General features: G+C 35.9%; 1 protein-coding gene across 1 annotated transcript in view; it reads left to right on the forward strand.

The window, feature by feature from the left end:
* Positions 1-16,038, forward strand: part of DLC1 (DLC1 Rho GTPase activating protein) — a 402,099-nt gene that overhangs the window by 100,384 nt on the left and 285,677 nt on the right. Inside the window, exon 4 of the mRNA XM_022571107.2 lies at positions 6,476-6,616. Within this exon, the coding sequence (XP_022426815.2) occupies positions 6,476-6,616 (141 nt within the window). The remainder of the gene's footprint in view (positions 1-6,475; positions 6,617-16,038) is intronic.

The following is a 16,038-nucleotide window of genomic DNA, read 5'->3' on the forward strand; positions in this document are numbered from 1 at the left end:
TTTACTTATAATTAAGCCATGTATTCCTTTTCAATTAATCTATCACTTTTGATATTCAGTAATCAACACGTTAATTCAAGAAAGTTTGTAATTACCTAAGATCAAAGGGGTGGAAAATGTTATATATATATATATATATATATATATATATATATATATATATATATATAAAAAAGCACCTTTCAAAATAGAACTATTCTGTATCAAATTCTTTAATTTGTATAGTTCTACTATTGATTCTGAAGTTATTCAAAACTCATTCTGACTGTGGTGCAGAATATTTAAAGTCAATAAGCAAGTTAAAATAATAGCTAACCTAAGTATAAACGAAGTATTAATACTATTCTAAATGCGTTATGTATGTTAACACAATCATTCTTTACAACATTGTTCAGATGAGTAAAAAGAATAGAGACAGTAATTGTATGTGCCAGAGCTGGCACAGAAGCCCAGCCAGTCTTGATCCAGAGCCATGTCACTCAACCACTATCCCATACTGCCTTTCCTAGCTGGATATAATGGAAATCTGATAGCTTGAGCAAAAAACATTTTTGATTAAAAAATGAATAGATATGAAATTAAATGCTTTGACCTAGAAAGCTGGTAGGAATGACATTTTTCTTTTAATAATTTTTCTTCATCCTTCAGGATTCATCTCAAATGTTTTCTTTACAGTGAAGTCTTCCCTAATTCTCCTTCTGTCTTCCCAGACAGAATCGCTTACTCCTTCCCTGGTGCCGCCATAGCGTCTTGCATATACTTTAGTAGGACAGGCAGCCAGATGGAGGAAGCGCATTGAAAGTGATCTCCTGCGGCCAAAAAGAAGGGATGTTTTCTCGTTTACATATGAAGGGTGTAGAAGCTTCAAACTCATTTTCATCAACACTTTAAAGCCCAATTTTTCAATAGGAGGTGCTTCTCAGTACTTTTGCCATTAATGTAGGTGTGGAATACATTTTCTCTTGAAAGTTTTCTGGTGTGAATTGCTGATCTCTCCCTATCTCTTTACTTGCTCCCCTTTTCCCTCTATATTGACCTTTCCTCAATCCCATGTATTTAGGGAAAAAAGCACAGCCCAGATTTCTGCTAAATACAACTCCATATTGTTGTCTCCATCTCAGAGAGCAAAACAGTCCTTACCTGCTAGATATGGTTCTTTGTTGAGTGGTAAAGACAATGCAAAACAAGAGCCAAGGTGGGTGATGATTAGGATTTGTCTGCATCTACATCTCTGCCTCCATTTAAAGTGTAAACTGGATTTTATATTGCATGCACTATCTCATGGACCATCGCCACCCTTGCTGAACAAGGGTTAATTCTGTAAATAAAGATGTATTTCTGAGTTTTTAGTTCAACAGATACTTGAAATAGGCCAAATAATACAGTAGAAACATAAACTTTGGAGTCTGCAGGCCTGAGTTCACATGCCAGCTCTACAACTGAATATCTGAGAACATAAGAAAAGTATTTAATTTCTCAACTTCAGGTTCATGTAAAAAGAGGAGACATTGTTTCCTACTTAATGGCTTGTTGGGAGGAGTAAATGAAAGAACACGTGTGAGATGCATTGCAAAGATCTGGCACAGAGTACATATTTAGTATTTGTTAATGCCATTGCCTTCTCTCATGTGCTCACTCACACCAGACACTGGGTTAAAGGTAAATAAGACATAGCCTGCATCCCTAGAAACTTCTTTTTGTGTCTGTGTTTTTCTAGGTTGTTCCTTTTTCTTTATTTCTGTTCCTTGGTATTTAAAGCTAATTTTAACATTCTCTTGTCATCAGAATTTTTTCCACATGCGATTTTCATTCCTTTTGATAATTGTACCATGGAATAAGTGGATTATAACAAGTAATTATGACCTTGATTGTCCACCAAGGAGTACTGTCCCAGATTCAGAGGAGAAACCCCCTCTGCCACACCCTCATACTCCACTGTGAACGCACAGTTTAGCAAGGAGGGCAAGACATACAATGAAACAGTGACCTCAGTTTGAGATTATTTGTAAGAAAATGCTGGAGTGAGTTCTACATATAATAAAGGGGGTAAAGAATAATATGGGCTGGAGTCTTTAAGAATAGCTTCAAAGAGAAAAACGTATTAAAATAAGGGTAGATATAAAAATGTATAGAAGGCTGCCTTGATAGAGACTGACAAGTGAGGGTCAGGCAGATCTGAGCTTTAATGTCAGCCCTGCCACAGAACATGAATTTGGTCAAGTTACTTGCCATAAGCTTTGGCTTCATCATCCATCAGGTAGTGATAATAATATCTTCCACATAGAGTTTGTGAACATGGAAACAGAGAATGGCTGTACAGTATTGTCTTTAAATGGTAAAAAAAAAAAATTAATATTTATTATTTTACCTCAGAATTATTGTATTGTTAGAAGGATGCAAGGTTACCCTGTTATTTGCCTAATCAAATCATAAATAGGAAAGCAAAATTAGTGCAAATGATTTCTGATAAATGTAAAATATAAATGGCTTATAAACTACCTGCTACTTTTGATTATGCATTTGATGTTTATAAACTGCCTGCTATTTATGACTATCCATTTGATGTTGATTCAATTTGAAATCTTAATGAACCATTTTTCTCTTACGGTAAAATGTAAAATGTCTTTTCCGTGCAGAAAAAAAGAATAGATGACCCTTAATCTGAAAGCACTCAGGGCATGAGAAATTTGGTTATGGTTATATGTTTTACACACACACACACACACACACACACACACACACTTAAAGAATTTAGTATTATGTTTCATATTTATTATTGTTATGTATGTCTTTTATACCCTTTTTTATGTTTGTTTTCCACTTTTTTCTTTTCTTTTTTTTTGTAGCTTTATGGAGATAGAATTGACATATAACATTGTATAAGTTTAAGGTATACAATGTGATGATTTGATACAGTTTTTTATGCAAAATAATTACCACAGTAAGGTTAGTTAACACATCCATAAACTGGTATAATTACAGTTGTGTGTGTGTGTGTATGTGTGTGGTGAGAACATTTAATATCTACTCTCTTACAACTTTCAAATATATAATACAGTGTTGTTAACTGTAGTCGCCAAAATGAAGATTAGATCCTCAGAACTTATGCCTCTTATAACTGGAAGCTTGTACCTTCTGACCAGCATGTCCCCATTTTCCCCACATTCCAGCCCCTAGCAACCACCACTTCACTCTGTTTCTATTTTGGCCTTTTTTTTAGATTCCACATATAAGTGAGATCATACAGTATTTGTGTTTCTCTGTCTGACTCATTTCACTTAGCATAATGCTCTCCAGGTCCTTCCATATTGTCACAAAAGGCAGAATTTCCTTCTTTTCTACGGCTAAATAATATTCCATTGTATTTATATACCACATTTTCTTTATCCATTCATCCATCTATAGACACTTCAGTTATTTCTGTGTCTTGGCTATTGTGAATATAATGCAGCCATGAATATAGGGGTGCAGATGTCTCTTTAAGACAGTGATTTCATTTCCTTTGGATGTATATGCAGATGTGGACTTACTGGATTATATGGTAGTTCTATTTTCAATTTTTTTTTTTTTTTTTTTTTTTTTTTTTTTTGCGGTACGTGGGCCTCTCACTGTTGTGGCCTCTCCCATTGCGGAGCACAGGCTCCGGACGCGCAGGCTCAGCGCCCATGGCTCACGGGCCCAGCCGCTCCGTGGCATGTGGGATCTTCCCAGACTGGGGCACGAATCCGTATCCCCTGCATTGGCAGGCGGACTCCCAACCACTGCGCCACCAGGGAAGCCCTATTTTTATTTTTTGAGGAACCTCCATACTGTTTTCCATAGTGACTATACTCATTTACATTCCCACCGACAATGCACTAGGATTCCCTTTTATGATAGCTGTTCTGACAAGTGTGAGGTGATATCTCATTGTAGTTTTAATTTGCATTTCCCTGATAATTAGTGATTTGAGCACCTTTTCATGTACCTGTTGGCCATTTGTGTCTTCTGAAAAAATGTCTACTCAGGTATTTTGCTCATTTTTTAATCAGATTATTTGTTTTTTGCTATTGAGTTGAATGATTCCTTATATATTTTGGATATTAACCCCTTATCTAAGTTTTGCAAACATTTTCTTGTAATTCTATAGGCTGCATCCTTCATTCTGTTGATTGTTTCCTTTGCTGTGCAGATGCCATTTAGTTTGATATAGTCCCATTTGTTTATTTTTGCTTTTATTACTTGTGCTTTCGGTGTCATACCCAAAAAATTGTTGCCAAGACCAATGTCAAGAAGCTTTTGCTCTATGCTTTCTTCTAGGAGTTTTACAGTTTCAGATCTTACATTTAAGTCTTTAATTCATTTCAAGTTAAGGTTTTTGAGTGGTGTAAGATAGGGGTCCAGTTTCATTAATTTGCATGTGAATATCCAATTTTCCCAACACCATTTACTGAAAGGACTATTTTTTCCCTATTGAATATTCTTGGCCCCCTTGTCAAATGTTAGTTGACTGTATATGCATGCTTTTATTTCTGTGCTCTCTGTTCTATTCCATTGGTCTGTGTGTCTGTTTTTATGCCAGTACCATACTGTTTTGATTACTACAGTACTATAATTTGAAATAAGGGAATGCGATGGCTCCAGCTGTTATTATTTCTCAGATTGCTTTGGCTATCCAGGGTCTTTTGTGGTTCCATACAAATTTTAGGATTGCTTTTTCCTATTTCTATGAAAAATGCCATTGAAATTCTGACAGGGGTTGCACTAAATCTATAGATCACTTTAGGTAGCATGGACATTTTTCACAATTTTAATTTTTCCAATTCAGGAACATGAGATATCTTTCCATTTCAATTTCTTTCATCAGTGTCCTGTAGTTTCTAGTGTACAGATCTTGTGCCTCCTTGGTTACATATTAATATTTGTCAGTTTGGTTATTCTTTCATAAAACAATATTTATGAGCATATTCTAGGTGCCAGGCACTATTCTAAGCCTGGGGAATGTATCAGTGAACAAGACAGGTGAAGCCCCTGCTCTTGTGATGCATAGATTCCAATAAAGGGAGATAAAAAAGATTTGAAATAGAAATGAATGAAAGGTAGATAGATGGTCAGATAGAGAGATAGATACATACGTACATACATAAGTAGAGATGATGGATATTGTTGATACATGGTAGATAAACAAGGTAATAAGATCATAAAATAGAAAATGATACCCTGTGGAGGTTGAAGAGAGGAAAATATTTTAGCTTGAACTGTCAAAGGATGCTCCTCTGAGGTAGTGATATTCCAACTGAGAGCTGAGTGACAAGAAAGGGACAGCAAAGGGAAATACTTGGACAAGGGACAAGAAAGGGCATAGTCCCTGCCATAAACACCACCTTGGTGTACTAGGAGGACTGACAAACAGCAAGTATGGCAGAGCATACAGAAACAAGAGAATGATAGAGCATAAGGCCAGAGAGTCGGGGTGCAGGGTAGATGATATTTAACCATATGGGCCATGGTGAAGTTGAGATGTAGAAAAAGTGGACATAAAGATTATCAAATCATAATTTTCTCAGGTTAACATTATAGAGTGATGTGTGCCTTCACTCCCTCCCCTTTGCATTCTCCTCACCCTTGCCTTTCCTCTGTGTTCTCACGTATAACACAAAGATATCATTTGGTAAATTAAATGCACAGCCTTTGGAGGGATTACCGTGTAATTGCACTCATTCAACAGACATGTCTTATCCATATACTGTACACTAGTTGCTCAGAAGGCATATGATGTTAATAATAACAATATTTACAGTAATGCCCAGCATTTAATGAAAATGATTATGTGCCTGTTACATGCACTTTGCATATATTTTGCTTAATCTTCATAAACCTGTATGAGTGCATGCTATCATTACACTCATTTTCAAATGAGGGAATTGAATCACACATGACAAAGCGTAATTCCTGCCCTCAAATAGCTTATAGTTCGTTAGATAGACATACACTTGAGCTAAATGATTCCAGGCTATTATGGTAGGTGTCACCATGGAGATCTGATGGGGACATAGAAGAGAGTGAGGTGAGAAGAACTGAGAACTGCCTTTTCATTTGACACTCATAACCCTGTTGCAAGAGGGAGGTAGAGTGAGTTTCTCAAAGTCACACAACGAGCAAGGGTTGTCTATGGGCTTCTTCCTCCTGACTTATTGCAGTGTCCCGGCTAGCTGCCCCTACTGCCCTTTCCAATGCACAATCAGCTGTTAAATGATCAAAGTAGTTTGCTACCTCTTTTTCAGTATTTGCATTCCAAAATCAGACCCTGTGAAGAGTACAATTGTTAATACAAAATAATGCATGGTTATGGGTGACATGTCACTGTCTGTTGTCATAACTCTGTGGTGTGTCCATGTGTGTTGGGAGAAGGAGGAGGTGGAAAGGTGTTGGAGGTGGGAGAAAGGCATGTAGAGAGTGTGGACATGCCCTTCATATCAATGCATTTTTTTCATAGGATCTGGAATCAGGATCTGAGAGTGGAGCAGATAACACTTTGGTAAATCAGACACAAATAAATCTGTCTTCTAACACCGAGTCCACTGACCTAACATCTTCCACCTCAGTGGCCAGTTCTGGAACCAAACCCAAGTCTATGGTAAGTTGTTAATTATAACAGTCAGTTCCCACATGAAGTGTTGATTATCTTCAGGTAAGAGTTGATATCTCATCCATTCAGTTTAGAAGAAATACTCTTGGATTCTTAGTTGCAGTGACTTGATAGTACTTAATTAAATACAGCCCAGCATATGCTGTTTTTTTGTTTTATAAATGCTTACACAAGTACTTTACTAACATAGGTCATTGTTCCAGAATTATGCAAAATATGGTGTTAAATTTTATTACTGGATACTCAGAACTTGAAAGAACCAAGAATGCAAAACGTAAAGATGATTCTCCCTGTATTATTATTCTGACTAAATGGCTTACCAATGGGAAAATTAATGGATGGATGGATGGATGGATGGATAGATAGATAGATTAAAAAGTAGAGCTATATAAGATCACACACATGATAAAATGTGGGTATTAAATGACATAGCACATGTCAAGTGCTTAGTGAAATGCTTGGCACAGAAAAAATACTGAAAAAATGTAAGCTACTATTGTTATTATTATGATGCTTCATAGACTTTACAATGCTACCAGAACAAATGAAAAGGAGAATCACTACATGTAATAGTATAGCACAGTGACTTGTGAATAGAAGACATTTTCCTTTAAGTAAAAAGTTGAACTGCAACAGGAAAGCAGTATTTGACTCTAAAGGTAACATTTATGGAGGAAGTAATTACTACTTCAAATATCTAAAGTCCCAGCAGCTCCAAAATAACCTTTCCTAGTTTAGTGAAAATCATAGTGTCGTATTATTTTTTAAATGCCCATGGTAGCTTAACACAGAGAAACAAGTTTGGATTGCTTTTCTGCCTGCCTTTAAAATAAAAGGGAAATCTGAAATAAAACTAAAAAGAGAAAACTTGAATTTAAAATGTAGTATGTATGTTCAACTGCAAGAATATCTAGGGTATTTTTGATGGAATAAATATTTATTGAACACCTACGATGTGCCATGTGTTATGCAAGATAAAAAAGACTTGGAGAGCAATAAAAATATATTCTCTGTCTTTAAATATCTCACAGTCTAGCAAGGGAGGGAGGCTTGTAAACAGTGAAATGCAATGACATGCTGTATGGTAGTGCTGTATATACAGGAAATAGGAGGAACCAATGACATACTACCCAATGCTATTTTGCGGTACACTGAAAAAATAGGGTCAAAAATAATGTGTGCCAATGGGCAGACTGCAGTGACGTGTTGTTCTTCTTTTCCACAATCGCTAGGGAAGGTTGAAATGCAAAATTCAAATATGAAACTCAACAATCTCATTTTACCACGTTCTTATTAAGGGAAAAGATAAAAGCCTCTTAAGAGTTTTAGCTTGGGGCTTCCCTGGTGGCCCAGTGGTTGAGAGTCCGACTGCTGATGCAGGGGACATGGGTTCGTGCCCCGGTCCGGGAAGGTCCCACATGCCGCAGAGCGGCTGGGCCCGTGAGCCATGGCCGCTGAGCCTGCGCGTCCGGAGCCTGTGCTCCGCAGCGGGAGAGGCCACAGCGGTGAGAGGCCCGCGTACAGCACAAAAAAAAAAAAAAGTTTTAGCTTGAAGGTTTGGGAACAATTGGAGCATTGGCTTTTTGAACACTGGGGACAGGTGTGGGGCTGACATATAAGAAGTAAGTAGAGGGACTTCCCTGGTGGAGCATTGATTCAGAATCCACCTGCCAATGCAGGGGACACAGGTTCGAGCCCTGGTCTGGGAAGATCCCACATGCCACAGAGCAACTAAGCCCGTGTGCCGCAACTACTGAGGCTGCGCTCTAGATCCCGCGAGCCACAACTACTGAGCCCACATGCCACAGTTACTGAACCCCGTGCGCCTAGAGCCCGTGCTCTGCAACAAGAGAAGCCACTGCAGTGAGAAGCCTGAGCTCTGCAACGAAGAGTAGCCCCCACTCGCTGCAACTAGAGAAAGCCCACGCACAGCAACGAAGACCCAATGCAAACAAAAATAAAATAAAGAAATAAATGTATTTTTTTAAAAAAAGAAGTAGGTAGAAAGGAAGGTGAATTCACTTTTTTAAAGGTATTTATGCTTAAATTAGCTTTTTAAAGCACCTTCTATTGTCCCTAAGAGTGTTCTTTTCACTCTAACATTTATTCTGTGTTCATCTTTTACTTTAGAATAATTACTGTTGGTATCCACTATTTCTCCCTTGAAACATACATATTTTAGAGTGTAGTCACCTTATAATTTGTAACCATTGCTACAACTCTGTGTGCAGTTCCTTAGTCTTTTTTCAATGCTCCCATGCTTATAAATGTGGTCAATATATTTCCATTGAGCAGTGTACATATTTTTATGGTAACCATCTTCAGTAAAGTTTTAGAATGAGAAACATAAAACCATCAGTTTTCCTAGGGCTTTAATCCCTTAGAGTACTTTATAATGGGTCCTTTTTCAAATTGTTCGTGTTTTGCCGTATCAGTTGACCAAAGTATTCACCCCACAGGCAAAATTAAGAAATAATTAAAATCAGTTGTTGAACAGAAACATATTTTTTCATGCACTGCAAATCAAATATTAACTGAAAAGTTGCCAACTTGGAATAAAATCAGAAGTGAAGATGTATCCAGCTGTTCAGGTGTGACCTGGGCACACGATCACAGCTTCGTAGTGATGCCACAACTCACTAGTCAGTGAGTGATGAGAGTCATTATGCAATTGACTCAGCCTTGAAATACAATATTCCACTTCCAGACCCCCAAAACCTATTTAACACATCTTGATCAATACTGCAGGTGGAGTTAGACAACTGGAAATGCAGCTCTGTTCAGCTGCTGAACTCTAATTTAGTCAAATTCTCTAACTGGCTACAAGAAGTACCCAGAGGGGAAGAAAACACTCTGCTATCAAAGGCAACTGACTTTTAGGAAATTTCATAAAGAAAATGACCAATTAAAAAAGTAGCTTGGGAGACTGGGATTGACATATATACACTATTGATACTATGTATAAAATAGATAACTAATGAGAACCTACTGTATAGCACAGGGAACTCTATTCAGTGCTCTATGGTGACCTAAGTGGGAAGGAAATCCAAAAAAGGGGATATGTGTATACATATAGCTGATTCACTTTGCTGTACAGTAGAAGCTAACACAACATTTTAAAACAACTGTACTCCAATAAAGATTAAAAAAAAAAAAAAGTAAGCTTGAAAAACAGGCTTTTGTGTTGGTGGAAGGGCTGCTTTAATATGAGCATGTGTGTGTTTTATTTTTTGCTGGTTTTGGTGTTATTATTATTTTGAGTATTTCCTTTTTACTAAAGTTAGAAAGTAAGTCTTGAGCCATGGATCAATTTTATGTTTTTAGTTTTTCCTGGGTTAAAATATTAGAATGAAGAATTTTACCTATTTTATGAGATATTAAACAGACACTTTTCCCCTCAATTTGGAGCTTTGGGAATAATGGCAGCCTGGCTACTTTGTGAAAAGAAAGAAAACTCTAGTATCCTACAGAGCTGTTCTTTTCACTATGAACTAAAATTTCAATTTTAATATTAAGTAGAAACATTAAATTCAAAGAACGCCTACTTCTAACATCCACCTAAAATGAACCAGCCTTCTGCTCCATAGTGTCACATTTTTACAGAATGCTTACTTTCATTTCAGAATTATTTAAAGTTACATTTGATTTGCTGCTATGAACCTATTTATAATGGTGACTGACTACCACAAATATTTGGCTTTCCTTTTGTGTGTAAGGTCTTTGGATTTCTAAGTGCCAATTTTTCAATAAGATTTCTACTTTTATATTTATTATTAGAAGGGGACCAATGAGTAATCTTCAGATGTTTCATAAATACTGTGTATATATCATGCTGAAAATTGAGCATTAAAGTAGATTTCTGAAATGTATTTGACACAAAAAAATTTAAAAGTTAAAAGGTAGGATATCCACTACCAAAAAACACATTAGTAAAAACAAGGTCTGGTGCTTAATGCCAAAAATATCATCAATTTCTTTCTTAAATTCTTGGTTTTGTTCCTTTGAGGCAGTCTCATAATGCCTTTCACACTAGACACTTCTGCGAACAACGCATGTGTAGTCATATCATTTTTTATACAGTGCTTTCATTCACTGCAGAACAATATTCTGACATCCCTCTAACCAGGGTATTCAGTTGCTTGAGTTGTTCCTGCATTAATTAATATAGGGTTGTTACATGAAAGATTTTAAAGCTGGGCACTAAAACCCCACAGGTTTTGTTGTGGTTGTTATTTTTCTTAAAGATACTGATTAGTGTAGGTGGTCATTAAATTAGTATTAATCATACATTTGTGAAGAAAGAGACCAAGGCTGAGATAAGAAAAACAACATATTTTATTTGTAAAATAAGTACTGGAGGAACAGAGAGGGTGTTCTGCTGTGTATAGTAACATCAGCTTCATAGAGAAGACAACCCCACTAGTTGCCATGTGATAGAATTCTAACAACCAGAATGAGAACCTCAATCATTTGGGCATTTGGGAACCCCAGCTAGATAGTTTTGAGTGTATCCTAAACTATCTAAAGGAATGTTGGAAGATACTAGCATTCATATCAGAATGTATTGAATGTTGGAATTATAAAATAACCCTCCTTTTAAGATGTTAAAAAACAGCAGAAATTATTAACCTTCATTATAGTAATTGCTACAAGATGAAAAAAGACAAATATATCTTATTCCAGCTCAAGTTGGCAACAGTAGCTCTAATTCCACAGACCGAATACACCCCTAATCTTTTCATCATTACCACCAAAATATCCATGAGATAGATGAGGGTGGAGACAGCAGCTCATGGAGGGGGTGGGAGCTGAGGGCAGGCTGAATGCCAGAGACTGCCAACTCCTCCCAAGAATGGTTCAGAGTAAATCCTGCCTAAATGCTGCTGGAGTGTGACCGAAATAAAGCTTCAGGAGTATGTCCTGACTGCAAGTTCATGATCGTTTCTAGATGACTTTAAAAAAGATGGTACTCCAATGCCACAGTCAACCTGATATTTTAGCCTCTTTTACCAACAATTTCAAAAATTGCATGGTCAGTGTAACCTATTGTTGAAGAAAAAAAAAATCTCTCAATGTGACTCTGAAACACAACTGTTTATGCTATAGTCAACTTAGTGAGACACTTACATACAGTCTATTATCTTTCTCCCCTCTGGCATGATGGAAGCAAACAATAACTTTTGGGTCTGACGTTCACTTGTCAATAGTATTGTCCTCCCTAAAAAGCATAAATATTTTGAAGTGGAGGTAAAAAGGAGGGTGATGACGTTGTGTATGAATTTTGACATTACGTTATTTTTAATGAATGCTGTTAATGTTTAAGTCATTTAAAAACAGGATCTTATTTTTTTCCTTTTTTCACCCAATGAGATATGGTCTAATCTGCTATGAAACTATAAAATGTTGTTGGCATTAGTCCCAATTATACAGCATATTAAGGAAATTAAGGCTGATTCAAAAAAGAAGAGAAAAACCGTCAGAGGTTCCTCATAATTACTTTCAATGTAAACCAGGTTTTATATCTAAATGCAATCACATATCTCATACATGTGATCATTTAGCTGAAGTCATTATGCTTGTGACATATTAAATGGTAGGCACTAAAATTGAAAAATAGCATGTAGATTCAGGAGTCCAAATCACATTACTCTCAAGTATCATTTAAAACGCAATTCATATGCAGAATTTTAGTAGGTCCCTATTTTGTTTTACCAGGATATTCTATATTTTTGCTTAAGTGATTATCAGATTTTTTTTAACAAAGCTAGTGATTTTCTCTAATGCTGCTCACTATTTAAAACAAAATAAAGGGATAAAACATTGTCTTTTTTACAAATGGGAACTGCAAATACTCCTTTTTACTGAACTCTTGGGGGAAAAATGTTAGGTAACATATAAAATTGACTAGAATTTAAAGAGTATTTCATAATGTCACATATGATAAGTAAAGAAAATAGCATAGTAAAAGGAAAAATGACACACATAGAATTCTTAAAGTTTAGTCTGAAGCATCAAAAAATTTGAATTAGTACAATTTACCACTTTGCAAACAAAAATGTAATGGTCTTAGAAAAATGCCTTTGATTGTAATGCTTTTGAATGTGGCAATTTAATTTTGACATAGCCAAGCAATAACATTAAAGTATGTGGATTTTTAAAGAAGTATTTATTCACTAAGATCCTCATTGTTTATGAGAAAGAAAAATAAGCCAAATCTTATAGCTTTTTTAAGGAAAATTGAGCCACCAGAGAGCTGGGGAAAAAATGTTTCTAAAAAGGAAATCATTCTGTGATTATTATAATGAGATATTTCTTAGAATTCTGATTCTAAAGTGTAGAGGATTCCATTCACATATTCTGGATTTTGAAATGATAAATATGTAATTCATTAACTTTGGGCTTTGAAAAATAGAAACATTTTTCATAACCATTTGCTTTTCTATTTAAAATTATTCAAAATTCTCTCATTTCTTGTGTTTGAAGATACTGATATCTGTTTCCAATCTATTTACATGTTAATTCATGATAGTCTTGTTTGGGATGGATTTTTTTTTTTAATTATTATTTATTTATTTATTTATTTTGCGGTACTCGGGCCTCTCACTGTTGTGGCCTCTCCCGCTGCGGAGCACAGGCTCCGGACGCGCAGGCTCAGCGGCCATGGCTCACGGGCCCAGCAGCTCCGCAGCACGTGTGATCCTCCCTGACCGGGGCACGAACCCGTGTCCCCTACATCGGCAAGCGGACTCTCAACCACTGTGCCACCAGGAAAGCCCAGGGATGGATTATTTGATCTCCACAATAACCTCCTCACTTAAGACTTTTCACTCAGAATCTAGGAGTTTCATTGTGCCAAGAATAAGTACAACTTGCATCCAGATATACTGATCCTTAATACTAAAGTCTGAGCACATGATGTTTAAGTAATTTTTTGAGTTGGAAAAATTGTTTTTATATTTTGTTTGTGTTTCATTTATAATAACCTGGCTAATTAGACGTCTGGAGCAGAACTCCTGCAACCAAAAGAATGATGAGGAAAATGGAACCTAAAAATGAGAGGACAGTAAGAATTGAACAGATTCCGTTAGGGCAAGAAACAGTAAAAAAAATAATAGTCTCTGCAACTTAAGATTTGGTCATATGAATAGTACTTTTGTATGTTATCATCATTACAATGAGGAAAATTTAGTTTTTCCATGTGCTGATGTTACTTCTCGAATCCAGCTCATATTTTCATCCAAGAGAAATAACAACTTCCAGTTATTTCTGGGCAATGTAAAATGGCAAGCCAACGGCATGCCACATCACAGCAACCAAGAATATAATTCATAGCATTGAGCAATAATAATAACCCATAAGCCATTTTCACAGAGCTCTCTTCATCTCAAACAGAGTTGTCCCCAAGTTCTAATTATATATTTAGTGTTTCCATTCTTTTTCTGATTCCCTACTTTGATTCTTTGACTAATAATTAATGCTGCCCCTGGCATTTGGTGGCCTCTACCCTCACTTCTTAAAGACAGTTAAAGTCAGTTGAAATGTTTAACTGGGGATTCCGTGTGAATATTCAGTAGACGTTGTACAAAGTTTATACAGAGGGCTTTTGTGACTATAGTTTTGAGCTGTCTACCACATACCAGATTTCTAAATGAAAAAGTAAAAACAGCAACCAAGCATTTGAGTATTCTGAATATCACACATCTAAACAGTTGGTGTTGTAACAAAAATATGAAGTGTCATTTACTCTTTATCTTCACTCTTTATCTTTTTCAAGGCACAATCACTTGAAAAATATCAATATTCTTGATATTCTGCTAATTTAATGAGAATTTTATATGCTAGTTTCTTTTTTTGAATGAATGAATGGTTCATATTCCTTAGATTATTGTTGCCACTCTCACTTTTTATTGATTCTCTGTTCTTTCCACTGTGACAACTTGGTGTAATCCAGGCAACTTCTGAATTAGTAAACTGCTTCAAAGGAAAATCAGTTGACACTCATGAAAACAGTTGTGTCCTTTTTACTGTAGATTGCTTTATCCATTTTATTTTGTTGTTGTTCTGCTGATTCATGTTGAAGGCCCTACCTTTGTATAAATACTATAGTAATTTACTGAATGGGAATTTACCACATTAGTCATTCTGTGAAATGCAGAAAATCATACAAATAGGCAATAATAACAATAAATCAGTGCTGTTCAGATTGTGCACTCTGGGCACCCCCAGAACTGCCTTCCTCTCCCTGCCCCAGCCAGACTTATTTACTTTTATCCCTTTTATATATTGGCCTTCTGAATAAAATCCTCTTTGGTCGATCCATAGCATTAATTTTGTTTAAATCCCAGACTAAACGAATTATACGGCTGAGGAAAACATTGGAGAATTTTTTCTTGGGTCCAGATAGCCTCTGATTTCCAAGAGCATCCTGGCGAAGTTGCCTCCAGAACTTCTCTGTTGCTAGGGCAACAACCTCTGGGTGCCAATAAGAAACAAAAAAAGTGGGAGAGAGAGCAGACTCTGGATCGGAGCAACTCGACTTAGCCTGGGTCTGGAATTCTGCTGAAGCAGATTATTAAATTCTATATTGCAGACACTAAGCTGTAGATAGATAGTTTTACATTATTTTTTACTGTCTATTGGGGAGTAAAGTCAGAATTTTAAATAACTTTTAATAGATAAAAACATTTAGAATTCAGAACTAGTAGAATTTCCACTTAAATGTATTTCCTAAGCAAATATTAACTAAGTGTTAAATTTTACAGTTTGAATTTTGTGAATATATCAAAATCGTGCAATTATTTCCCTACTTATAGCACATCTGTAGTTTTTTTCTGTATTAAATACAATATTATACAACACTATGATGATAGTTCTACAGATATTTTTATCTGAATTTCTAATATCCTCTTATGTAGTTACATAGACTAAAAAGGACTTGTATATTTGTTAAAGAGCAATTTTTTTGTTTCTAATATTGAACTTTTAAAATATTTATTAGAACACCTTAATTTAATCAGAATGTAAAGAAAAATATTATTATCCATGTGTAATATATCTAAGTGATGTATTCATGTCCTTATGAAATTATTCTACTTTTTATTAAACAAAAGCCTTTCTAATTAATAATGTAGCTGAACTCTAATACTATTAATATTGTGAACATTAATGTTATAAAACTCAATCCTTTTTTTTTCCCAAAAAAAACCCACTATGGGTTCAAAAAAGAACCCACTATGGGTTCAAAAAAGAACCCACTATGGCTATGTGTAAGCAGCTGTGTGGACACTGGGATAGAATTTAAGAAAAAACAGAGGGGGGAAATGACATGACTGGAATCTTTGGAATCAGACTCCGGGACCAGGAATTGGCCGGAGAAGCTTTATTGGTGAGTGTTCTTGGGAGACAGACAT

This window comes from Delphinapterus leucas, chromosome 21 (assembly GCF_059928025.1).
Source record: "Delphinapterus leucas isolate spDelLeu-1000000601 "Yukka" chromosome 21, BTC_Dleu_Yukka2, whole genome shotgun sequence".
Lineage (NCBI taxonomy): Eukaryota > Metazoa > Chordata > Mammalia > Artiodactyla > Monodontidae > Delphinapterus > Delphinapterus leucas.